Source organism: Plasmopara halstedii (genome assembly GCF_900000015.1).
Source record: "Plasmopara halstedii genome assembly, contig: Scaffold_816, whole genome shotgun sequence".
Taxonomy (NCBI): Eukaryota; Oomycota; class Peronosporomycetes; order Peronosporales; family Peronosporaceae; genus Plasmopara; species Plasmopara halstedii.
In genome coordinates, this window is record NW_020187732.1 from 1,810,627 (window position 1) to 1,823,695 (window position 13,069).

The window sequence follows — 13,069 nt, forward strand, 5'->3', positions numbered from 1 at the left end:
CCGGCAATAGCCAGGGAAGTTGAAGGGCCATGGGCTGAGCTCAAGCAGTGCGGTCGCAGACACAGAGCTCGCGGGAGCGTTAGGGGTTTACCCATACGTCGCAGGTAGGCAATCTGAAAGAAGTCGACGGCGTGCCTTGAGTTTGGAAAACTCAAATCGGAGTTGTCGCTCTACACGCACGTCCACTTCCTTATGGCTCAACTGTAATTTATACAGTGAGGAAAGCTCCCGGTGCCATTGCACCCATATCTCAAAGAGCGCTTTGTCATCTGTAGCGCCTTCACCAGAGGCGAGAACTACAAATATTGTCCGCATTGCGGGTACACGAGAGCCACCTCGTTGAGCACGCAGACGAATGCGATAAGCTTCCAACAGAAATTCTTGTGGAACCTCGAAATGAACTCGAAGAGCTTTCCGTGGGCAAGCTCATTTTCCGTAAAGGCCGGGGGCCAGATGATGTGGAGGTGTAACGATCGAGTAACCACGTCCTTCGCTTCAACAGCGGGATCCGCCGGGCGGAAGCCATATCCACACGAGGTTCAAAGACCGACCGTGGATGGGCGCACATCAAAGCCGCCTTACGGGCAGCTTCCAGCTGCCGCATCTGCGACTCATCGGTTATTGGTGATGACACCACGTCCCTCAGGTAATGAGAGGCCAGAAAACTGACATGGAGTCCGCAAGGCGCGAGCAGGGATCGTCTCACGCTGCTGGCGCGGCTCGCCTTTCTCGTCATCCCACCCGGGAAAAGGAGTGTCAGAGTCGTAGGCGACCACCTCCACATCCTCAACGAGGTCACTCGTCACTGAGGGCATGCGCGGAGCGCGACGCTTGGGCTCATCGAGCCTAGGACTTACATCCCTCGATGCCGCGGACACACTATCCGATATTGCACCGCGTGCGGGAGACAAAGTTGGGCTCTGCCCGTGTGCGCTATCAGAACTAGCGAGACTTGGTGACATCAGTGTCGCTGACACAGGGGTCATTGAGCACGGAAGTCGTTTTGTTCCAACGAACCAGGTTGTAGTGTCTAGCGGACACGCAAGCCTCGTTGAGGCAGCAATCGATTGGAACTGTAAATATTCTCAGTCTTAAGGGGGGAGAGTGTAACGGGGTTACACGTACCCTGGTAAAAGGGGTGTGTGTTACACGAGATGGGCATGGTGTGACTGCACCGAAATAAGAATACGGTACGTGTCTGGGTAGTCAGTAGTTATGCATTATTTAGATTTTACTGTATATATATTTAGGATAATCTATACAATTAAGATTAGGCGGCTTTACCACAGATATATAATAAATAAATACAGTTTACATTTTTAACGGAAGAGTTTTCTAGCCTTGATTGAAGTTTCTAACTACTCTCGGAGGTAGCGGATTGCGATCCACTACACTCGTACTGGTTCTTGTGAAGAACGTAAGGTCGGTGACCTAAATTACGCTTTCTCTAAGCGCAAACAACGAAAATACATCGCGATGACGAGCAAATGACCACTCATTTAGCGTCACCGTGCGCGTTTTGACCAGTCTATTGTTGTTAAGGTCCCATACTTGATATGACTTCGAGCCGTCAGCATATCCCAAAAAGACGCAACGGCGTCCCACTTCGTCCTCTTAATCTTGTTGAGTTCCACGTACCCGGTATATCCAAATACCCGAAGGTGCATATTGAAGTCTTGTCGTGACGAGCAGTGTTCGAGATACAATGAACTACATGAGCAGATATCATCACGGCCTATCCCCACCAGAGTCGCTCAACATCCATATGATACATCATCGCTCGGGCCATTTCAGTTTACGTGCGGATCATTCTCTCCGCCAAACCATTCTGCTGCGGAGGATACGGAGCACTTGTTTGATGCATAATATTATTGGTGGCACAAAACCGATTGAATTCGGTGTACTCTCCACCATTATCGCTACAGACACGCTTTATCCTGTAGCCAATTTGGTTCTCTACGAGGACCTTGAACTCGCTAAAGCGTCCAAAGACCTGTGCTCTCGAAGAAAGCAGATACACGTAGACGTATCCACTGTAGTTGTCGATGAACGTTATCACATTCAAAGCTTCACTTTGATTTCAACTTCATTGGGCCCATGGAATTAGTGTGTACGACTTTCAGAAGGCTCCTAGTCCTGACTTCACCGCCGGAACTTCGTGCGAACGGTCTCGTCGTTATCTTGCCTTGAGCACAGCCACCACAATTAACGATCACGTTGTCTTCTTCATACTGAAGTCAGGGTAGTCTATTACTTATCTCTGCAGCAGCTTGCATCTTCAATGCGGAAACATGGTCCAGTCGGGCGTGCCATAACGTTCTATCTCCACCCATAATAGAATCTGCCCGGGCGGCTTGTTCTCCCTTCAGCTGCTGTAAATGTCACATGAACAGCTTATGTTTCGATGAATTCTATCTAGCACTTCTCCATCTACCACTAGCATCGCTTGGTTGTGCTCGAACTGCATGACAACGCCAAATGCCGGAACAGACACCAGCTTCCTATCCAGTTGGGGCACATACAAACCGTCCGTCAGCTTGATAGCTTGCGCTGCTTCGTTAACACAACGCATAGCTCCTTTTCCTTCGGCTAGCACTTGCTGTCCACTAACCACGGTGATGATGACTGGCATCGTCAACTTTTAATACTCCACAAAGTCCATATTCACATCCGTCTTGTGGCAGCTCGCTCCACTGTCCAGCAGCCAGGTAACCTCTCGTGCTGAACCATCGGTTGTGGCCGAGAAAACAAATTTACCCTCCAATTTCTTTATCTCAGGACAGTCGTCACGCTTGTGACCGTACTCATTGACGTTCAAGCAGTACCAACGAAATGTTGGTCTAGTGTTTTTCCTCAGGTGATGTCCACGACCACCAAGACCACCTCCACCACCACGTTGGCCTCTATCACCTCTTCCGCGACCGCATCGACTGCCTTAATCACGCATCGAGGCCTTCAATAATCTCTCTTTCTCTTCTCTCATCTTAGTCAACTCGAACTCAAGCCGTAGCATCTCTTTTGCGGCCAGCAACGCCACCTTCTTGTGCGCCTCGATAATACGAATTATTGTATCATACTCCCAAAGCGAGCTTCCAAATAAACGATCAGTTTCTTGTCCTCAGACACGATCTCGCCTACCGCAGTCAATCGCGAGCACAGATCATCAAACTTAACGATGTGCTTCATCAGGTTTCCGCCCGTGCCTAGCGAAAATCCATGGAGCTGTTTCTTCAATTATACACGGTTATCAAGTGACTGCTTCATGAAGCACCTGCGTCACAATAACCAGCGCCCTCATGTCGGCGGCCATCCACTCCTCCGTCTCACAGAACGCTGCGTCTACTGACTTCATGGCATTGTGGTGTCCTTGTAGCCCCTTTCTAGCCAACGCATCCGGTCGTTGAAATTACACATGTAGTAGTTGTCGTCGATAAGTATCTCGTTGGGATTGGAAGGGTTTGGGCTCAAAACCGCTAAAGATGTCTTGTTGCTCGCAGCGTAACCATTAACGCATGTTCTGTAACCTTGCAAACTTGATCTTCGAGAAGGTTATTTTCAACTTGCAAGTTACCGTTATGCGCCGTACGCAAATATGTGACGTGACAACAACTCCACCGAGGTGACTCGAAGTTCGTAGTTTCCAACAAATCTCGAAAGGACTGAAACTCATATTAAATTCGCGATCGGGTCTGTGCTCGATCAATAGTTACTTCTTTGGCCTCCAATGATATATCAACCATGGCTGGACGCATGTATTTTAATCGTTCGGCCAGTTAGCCCCACCAATTAAGTTAGCGTTGCTAACTTTTGCGCCGATATGAATGTTATTTCGAAAACTTGACCAAGTTTTGGAAAGTCATACGCTTCTAAGTAGATAGTTTTCTTGGTACCTTGACTTCATATATTCTTGTCGATTGCTTGTATGCGACAAAATCACAACCAACAGCAATCCCTTTCAAATTAAAGTATAAAAAGCTCGAAGGTCTGTGACGTAAATGCCTTCCTTGGCCCCTTAACTTCATAATTCCATTTCTTGTATTCGACGAAATCAGAACCAGCAGCAATCCCATTCAGTTTGCCTTCGTTCAGCGATGAGTTATACCTACAATCGAACCGACCATCAAATAATTTTTAGCAAATTTCTTGTGAAACGCTCTACTTTTTGTTTAAGGACACAGAGACAGGTCCCGCGCAACAAGTACCAAATAGAATGTGGCTGGAGAGCAACAAATCCAGCGAGATTCCACACGTTCCGATCGCTGCAAAACCGATCACTTCAAATCATCCTGTATAAATTATGCAATGTCTGCATTCAACGTTTGTTTGTTTATATGATTATAGGTCTTGACTGGTCATCCACGTCATTCACATGATGTCGCAAGTTGTTGGTGTACCCATTGTTTCCAAAGTCAGTCGTGACATTATCACTGTGCGTGTAGTCGATGGAATCACCAAGTAGTGACAATATGCGTCTATCTTCCATTTTAAGTTGATCGTATATCAACAGATTTGATGTGTGAATGCAATGCTCACCATAAATTTCTTTAGTAGTTTGGTCATTGTTGGTTCATCAACATTGGCGGTTTTCTGGAAAGAATATTGTTATCATTGTCTTTATGACTCACTATTTCTTAGTTTCTCTATATTAAAATATATAAATTTGTCAGAAATAAAATTATTTATTGCAGTGAGAAACAGGTTGCGTGAATGTGCTCTCAGTCGAACGGCGATTTCCAGTGAGCTCACAAGCAATGCCAAAAAATTGCTGGAATCTTGAGTACCGAGCAACCCACTGTCCCCCACAGTTGTTGACGTTGTACTTGGCGGAGAATAACGACATGTGGTTAAAGAGCAACCACACACTCAAGCCTCCTCTGAAACGAGGACGACAATATAGCAAATATGGGGAGGAGATGATTTTCAATTGATGGATCATTAAGCCAGAGTACTTGGGGGCTTTCAGTTCGGAGAAGAAGAGATTCACGTCTTGTTCTAACAAGCGATCACGTTGATGAGCCTTAGATTGACATTAGAAACAATTGCAATATGTGATGCTGCCAGCTGCATTTCGCGAAAAGTGTGGTTACAAAGCTCAAATGACTTTTGATGCTGTATCGTCGTCGTTCAAGTGCGCGATCTGTGGAGCTTACGAAGTCGTTGCAAAGAATGGACGAGGATTCATTGTGAGACGTCCTGGCATAGGCAAGTCTGTGTCTACGCTGAGTCTTGTGGCTTTTTAAATTGACGGGAACGTAATGTTTTTTGGATTCATTGGAGTAATCGTTTGAACGCTTGTCTGGCGCTGGGATTGAAGGAATACTGGGAAATCGTTGACAAATCAAGTTTGAATTGTCGTTGGCAAGAAGCTCTTCATTTATTTGGATGGCAATAAGGCAATGACGACGCACGAGCTATTCTTTAAACGCGTCTTTGCGCATCTCGACGAACAAGTAAGATTATTGTATGATCCTCGATGGCCACTCTTGCGAAGAGGAACTGGGAGGATAATTGCTGTACAATCATCCAAGTATATCATGTACTCGTGGACGCATGACGAATACGTCGCAGCCATCGCCGATCAGACTTTTTATGGAACGATTTATCACTATTAGACATGACGAACTCCAACCAGGTAAATGACGATGATGATTTCGAAGCAGGATGGAGTGAAGATGGCAAGTAGAATCATGCACTGAGTTTGATTATCTATTACGCTGGCGACTAATAATTGTTCGTATTACAACACCTTATGGATGAAGTGATGGATATTTCGAAATCTGGGGTTCGATCTGCCGCGAACAGGTCAAATATTGCGTTGGCTATCTGCACCCGATGCAATCAACAGGATCTATGGAATACAACGTGTCTACGGATAACGCGTTCCCCATACGCTCCTATGCAGCCTACCTCTTCTCGTAAGAATGTGACGAGGAAATCGTTGCACAGTTGGCGGCTTGCTCAATGCGTCAAATAATCTTTCGTTGGATGGCCACCTTTTTGAATGACTTTTTTTGGTATCTGTGAAGGCGTCCTGTAAAATTATTGGGCGACCACGGAGTTGGAGAGGTTATGCCTCAAGCAAACGTTCTTCGATTCAAAGTGCTACAAGAGGGACAAATTAGAAGAGACCATAGCCGACCGTGTGGAATCATGGTGGCTACGATGCGGTGCATTTCGATAGAGGAGAAGGCAAGGTCTTCTTTGACCTGGTGACGCGTTCAAATAAGCACGTTTTCAAGATGCGTTTCGTTTACGATGTGCTTCACAAATTGAAGAGCACAAGGTGGAGATCAATCAACTGGTGGTTTATTTCGTGGTCAAGCCGGTCCATCATCTAAACTTCGAGATCGACCACATTGAGGATCACGACGTTTAATTTGAGTTCGATGCAAGCTGGACCCATCCAGAAGAGAGTCATGTTTGCGTTCGCGCTTTTGAAGCTCCACCAGTTTAGTAATGGATCGAGTTCCGAAGTGTTGATAGTTTGGTACCTATGCAGCTGATGGGACTTTGTAAAGGAGAAGGCATTTTATTATGAGAGATGGTGAGAGGTATAATTTAGTATTGATCTAAATATAATGATTCTTAAATAAATGTCAGTCTTAAAAGTTTAATAAGTATGGTGAGAGATACCTCTGCTTTATTGCTGGTAAACTTAGCAACTGGCTAACTCTAGTCAAATGAACTCGTATGATATACTTAGACTTCATCACCTTCATGGAAGGATTGATAATTTGTTTGTAATACCATAGCGAATACTGAAAATGGACCAAGAGGAAATGAGAGTCGATAGTTTTGGGTCCTTCGAAATCTGAGGTGTAACTTCACGACATTCGCCATCATAATAGTAATTTTCGGAAGATGAAGATCTGGATGTAACTTAGGTGATATTATGATGAATATTTGAGTTCTGTTGGTATTTTAATCGTGTACACACGGCGGACTTACGAAACTTTCGTAAAGTACAACAAGAGTTCAAATATTTACTCAAAGAATCGCTTACTCGTGTAAACGATGCGGCAACAGAATCAAAACCAATTTCTTAGCATCGATTAGGAGTTTAGTTCGACATTGCGAAACGGGTGTGAGTAATCCATGCCCATCAGCTTTTAGTGCCTAACGTATGTGTTGTTTGTTGTCACTTATAAAACTTCTGTCTAATGCTAAGGAAGTGTACTAACTAATCCATGACAATGTTCAGGGCTCTGTAATATACACAAAAAAGCCAATGCATATTAGAATACTAATGAGAAGTATCGAGTGCTGTGTCGGAAGATTTGACCGTAAAGACGTGTGGTTATGCAAATCTTATTTGCTTCGGCTCTCCTTTAATATTTGAAGTACCATGCTTGATAAATGATCATATTCGACTCATAACCACAAGCTTTCCACTTTAATTGAAGTGGTTTTCTGTCATAGCAAACTTCCACTCGCCAAATTCCACAATTCAGCACACATCTGGCATCATAAAGAGTCATGCGTCTTTCGTACTTGGTGCTGGCCACTGCAGCATTAACGGTCGGCAACGGCATCACCACTGCACTTGACAACGAAGTGAAGCCGAATTCGATTCAAAATTCAAATGGCCTCGTGACTCTTGAACAAGAATCAGACGAATCAACTGTCCATTCTGAGGAACGCAAAGGTGGCGGTGGAGGCGGAGGTAGAGGCGGAGGTGGCGGCGGAGGTGGATTCAGAGGCGGAGGCGGAGGTGGAGGTGGAGGTGGAGGAAAAGTAGACTCTGGAGGTTGGGGACCCCGGGTTCGAGTGATTGGACCCGCAAATGGATTGTTGTATCCGGATTACAACCGAGAAGAAGATCGAAAAAAACGTGCCAAACATTATTATTCGAAATATGTCCGAGTCGTTTCCCGAAAAAAAGAAAAGATAACGAAGGCAGCGAGGGATAGACAGTTGAAAATCCTCAGGCAAAGACTGAAGGATAGACTGAGGAAGAAACGGAGGAAAAAGCAGGCGCTGACTACCTAAAAACATGCTTTCGAGGAAGCAGTACAACACTTTGGGACACTGAGTTTGTTAATGAAATGTAGTTTTGTTGTTACTCTTAACTTTTTAATTGAATAAATTTTATTTTAGTTTTGTTTCTCCTGACAAGATGACTGCTGAAGAAAGTCGCAGCGTGTCTGTTGCATCCAAGCAGAACAAATTGGTGTCATTGATGTATATGATAAAATGATACACTGCTATAGACAAGATTTGACTCCACGAACAAGCTTAAATTGGTAATGATCGATAGCAAGGTGGAGTATACACCTTCGCGAGATTCTATGCTGTACGACTGATCACACGCTTTTGTGTCGGAATTAGCGACAATGAGGCAGCAGCGTGGACAACGATGGCTAACATTAGCGCGATGACGAGCAGTGTGAGTCATATATTCAAATTGAAAAGAGCTTGTGGCTGGCTTTACATATTCAAATTTGCACGTGGACGAGTGGATGAAGCATATGACAGAAGTGAACTGCTCAGTTTTTAAGGAAAGATAAAAGAACATTCGAAATCAAGGTGATAGAGTGAGATCGTCTTACAAGCGGCACAAGGCTTATCAAATTCATGAGATCGTTAAAGTATCACTACAAAATCATTAGATGGAAGCTGCACCAATTTCTTCAGATAGAGCTGAATTAACTGCGCACGTAGTTGACTTGCTGATTGATCGAGACGTCAAAGGCCTCACAATCAATAAATGAAAACTGCAAAATGTAATCGGTGTCACAAAATATGTGCAAGTGCCTTAAAAGTCAAGACTAGTAGAATTTTGATTGTTTACTTAAGTCCAAGTGTTGAAAATATCTAACTCATGAATTGCTGTAATAAAATTTTCATGACACCATGTGATGGCCGAGTATTTATTCGTCTTACGCTTGTATCCCACATAGGCACCCCCTGCTCTCTCTCTGGTTCACCGCATTGATTGCACACAATGAATTTGCTTTGGCTATACCGATAAGTGACTTTATCTGTGCTCATAATTTTCATTCTTCTGCAGTGTGAGCTACTGATGTTTCTTGAAGTAAAAGAACCTGATTTAGAATCGGCTAAATCTATATTGAGACTCTTGTATTGCACACGATGGTTTGCAACGGAGTTGGCGTGCACTGTGTACAGTGCGCTATGACTCTCGAATTCCGTTAACAAACGCACAGTGGTTGGAATTATGCAATTTAACCAAGAGCAAAACCAAATGCCTTTAACCAATGCATTGGCTTGCTCTGCTACTTGTCTAGAATTCATATAACTACCAAGTGTATGTGTTTTACTTAAGGTTATTGCTCTGTCATGTGTTCTCGTTTAATAATTCTGGTCCTATGAATATTTACAGTTACACAAAATGTAATATAAACCTCATACAATTTTACCGCACAAAATGTGTAAGATTTTAGTGTGACACCATCCCCAATAGGATAAAAGCAACACTGGAGTTCAGCGTTGTCAAACACTGACATGACATCGCAATCGCTCCCTATAAGACACCGCGAAAAAAGTAACTGCCCCACGAGCAACCAGTACGTCTGACGCTCCGCTCTACTCTCTGCACCTTACCGTGCCTTCTTTTCTGACGTACTTGCACCGGGACTCCATTGTTGTGCTTCGATTTGAATGGCTCAAAGAGATCACGCAACGAACGCGGTCTTCGCAGCAGATGCGTTAAAATATATTTATCTTGCGATATATCGTTTAGCCGTTCTGTAGTAGGTTGGGTTCACTGCGCTCACCCTCTACGCTGCACGAATCTCGACACCGTGTCTCTTTCACCGGATAGACGTATTTAGACATTCTGCCGTGGAGCTCACGACGATGTCCGACGACTGAATCGGGCTCAAGGAGTCCAAATTCCATTACCGCAAGAGCTATGCCACGCCGACTCTTGCCCAAATCATGTCGTAATAACAGAATCAATTCGTTCAAAGTCGGGCGCCTGCGAGCACTTCTCCAGCTTGAAGTAAGAAAGTACCATCTGCGCTTGGAGCAGCGGCGATAAGAAAAACCCATATTCTACACAAGTGATATACTTTGACCTCTAGAAGCTGTCGAAACTGCCACTGAGTAGATGACTCAGCTTTTGTATTGGTGAAAAAAATACACCAGCTTATTCATCTCAGTATTATATATAGCCGTTTCAGCGAAGCGGATGTTTTCTAAAAAATGTCGTCTAAGTCTCGACCTCACAAAGCTCAGAGCACGACAGCAACGTCTAGGTGACAACCCATCACGTGTTTCGGCTTTTCACAGTCCCGCTCATTCCCACGAGACAGCTTACCCCGAAAGGTGAGCCGCCTTAGATTTGCGAGAATCTCGCTGCGACGAGAACTTGCCTCTTCTGAATAGGAAGTTGGATACGAGGGTGAGCTGGTTCGTAAGCGGCAATCTGGTTAAATAAAATGTCAAAGTGGAGCCTCAAGTTCACACCCCTTTACAGAGTATGAGTGACCCTTCCAATCACCAGGTACTAGTTACAGCCCTGGTGTACCCGTTGATCTAACAAATGTTCCACATGAAATGGGCCAGACCTTTCTCGTCGAGCAGTGCCGGTGGGGGTCAATCCTCCTAAGGCTAGATCTCGCGAGCTAGTGGCACGTCGACTTTCTTCGAGGGTACCGGCGTTAGTCCAAGGCTGAGATAAGTTAGATCTCCGATTTGCTTTTTGATCTTCGTTATTGCAGCACCTTGCTTCAGGCATCCAAGCGATTTAGAACTTGTATGGCTGCTTTGAACCAGAAGGTTGACTAGCCACTCGGGAGGTTAGAAAAGTTACTTTGCCTGCGACAAAGCACCTTGCGTCCAGCTAGCTCGAAAGTGCAAGAATATGGTCTGGCTTCAGTGACCCCGTATAGAATACTGGATGTGTTTGCATTTTCCTCGAGATATTCAAAGTATGAATCAATTCTCTATTTGCTACGACCGTGAACGGTTTGATGCAGCTGTCGCAACGTGATCTCACATACCGCAGACATTGCATACGTAGATAGGTTAATTGCACTCAATGAAATCTTATCTCGAACAACATTTTTGTGTGCCCCGTCTGTTTTTGTCTTCAATATTACTTTGTCTTGGCTTTCAGCCATGGCATCACGAACCCTGTACCAAACGATTAGCTCCGTCAATATGCAAAAACTAATCCTGCTGCAAATTGCAGACGGTCTATTCAATTTTATTGACAGGCACCTACTAAAATATAATGGGTCAAAGCTTGTGAAGTAAAATGCTGCTTTACAAATTGAGTGAAAGCACTCACTTTAGCAATGCGGTCTCTTTGCGCAGACGCATCGTAGGATACCCTCCAGAGCTTGTTATATGCGCTCCTTCTCATCATTTGTCTGCATGTGGTATGCGATCGACATATGCAACCTTGCATCCAGCACCTTCAAAAATGCTTGCCACAATTTTATTGTAAAGCGCGGATCTTTATTCCGATACAATACTCATCGACAACCCAAGTCGGACAAATACTTTGTCGATGTGCATCTCAGTTGTCTCTCCACTGGCCATGATATCGCAGATAGCAGCGAAACTAGCCACCTTGCAGAGACGACACAACCTGTACTACCAGACGCGTCTTTTGGAACACCAAAACTCAAGTTAGTGCTTATAAACTACCAGCACCCGACAATCCGGCCAAAATTATCGCTGCATACAACAGTAATTCAACCTGTTGACACATTTGACACGTGCGCACATATGTGCTTAGCCACTAATACATGTTGGAAGGAATACACAGCGCTCGGCGAGCAGTATTTATTATTCTCTTTCGAGGTGACCAATGATGTGCCTCATTCAGTAATTTGAACCTTAGGTCCTCATCACTACACGCTGGATGTCATGTGGGTCAGTGCTGTTATAAAGAAAAGTTATCGGTACAGACGTGCGCGTCTGAGCTCTCAGACACTGTAACGGGGTTACACGTACCCTTGTATGAAAGGATGGGTCACAGAAGATGATGTGACCGTACGTAGGTGTGAATCACACAAGTCGGTGTAATCACACAATGATATGGCTACACCGTTACAAGACGCCACTACGCGGCAGGACTGCCAATAGTAATGCATATAATTATCAATCACTATATTAACTAGGAAAACCTAAGGTTTTAGATATAGGCGGCTCTGCAGCAACTTAAACAATTAAATACAGTTTAGATTCTGAACGGAAGAGCGTCTATACCTTGGTTAAGGTTTAAAGTACTCTGGAGGTAGCGGATTGCGATCCGCTATATTCGTACTGGTTGTTAGAAAGAACGTCAGGTCGGTGACCTCAGGAGCAAAGAGCTACGGTAGCCCCGCTGTGAACACCTTAAAGCTACCAGTGGATCAACACATGTTACGTATGGCCCATACGCTGTATTTATCACCTGTTACAATGGCGACATCACCATCGTGACATGCGACGATATGGTGTCGGGATGACGTGAAATCACATCGACCATCACTTAGCTTATACCTTAAGGCTATACTTTGCAAACAAACACAACCGTTTTGCAACTCACATTGAGACAAACGATGACGACATTGCTGTGCTCAAAGACGCAGTGTTTGTATTGATCACAAACGGCCTGGCGAATGTAAAACTCAACAAGGGCATTTTGACTTATTAGTAGCACCTTGTCATAAACAGGGTCTTTCTTCTCAGCAGCAAAGATTGACGAGACTTAAACGCGATCAAGTGTCTAATTGGATTAATGCAAAGCGTTTACAATTGCAAAGGATGGAGCATCACAGACGACGTGGGACCGATCTGGTCGGGAAGGGGCTGAATCGGGGAACGCATTCGGATTTCTTTCACTGCCTTAGAAATACTCCACCCATCGCACCTGGGCACCAATGGCCATCTTTCACTTAATAACAGTGAGAGGAAATGTCGACATAGTTGCAATGTACTTGTGCAAGTCGCCAGCCAAGCTAGGCCCTTTTGTCCAGTCCTTTTGGGACAGCCAATCTACAATGGTCTATTTTCTGCTTGGTCAACGCGCGGGTCTTTTTCTCTATGAAGATACTGTTGGAAATGCACCAGGAACCTAGGTGCGGCTTGCATGTGACCCACACGCAACCCA

The 13,069-nt window shown here is 44.7% G+C and overlaps 2 protein-coding genes across 2 annotated transcripts; both read left to right on the forward strand.

The window, feature by feature from the left end:
• Nucleotides 1–4,372: 4,372 nt before the first annotated feature.
• PHALS_14304 (uncharacterized protein) lies at nt 4,373–5,240 on the forward strand (the record flags this gene model as incomplete). Its single annotated transcript, XM_024730091.1, has 2 exons — nt 4,373–4,429; nt 5,034–5,240. 2 exons carry the CDS (start codon nt 4,373–4,375, stop codon nt 5,238–5,240), a joined length of 264 nt encoding a protein of 87 aa, XP_024580403.1.
• Nucleotides 5,241–7,476: 2,236 nt separating this feature from the next.
• On the forward strand, nt 7,477–8,497 carry PHALS_14305 (uncharacterized protein; the record flags this gene model as incomplete). The annotated part of the gene is made up of 5 exons (XM_024730093.1): nt 7,477–7,857; nt 7,947–8,032; nt 8,098–8,142; nt 8,211–8,243; nt 8,329–8,497. 5 exons carry the CDS (start codon nt 7,477–7,479, stop codon nt 8,495–8,497), a joined length of 714 nt encoding a protein of 237 aa, XP_024580404.1.
• Between the last annotated feature and the right edge of the window lie 4,572 nt (nt 8,498–13,069).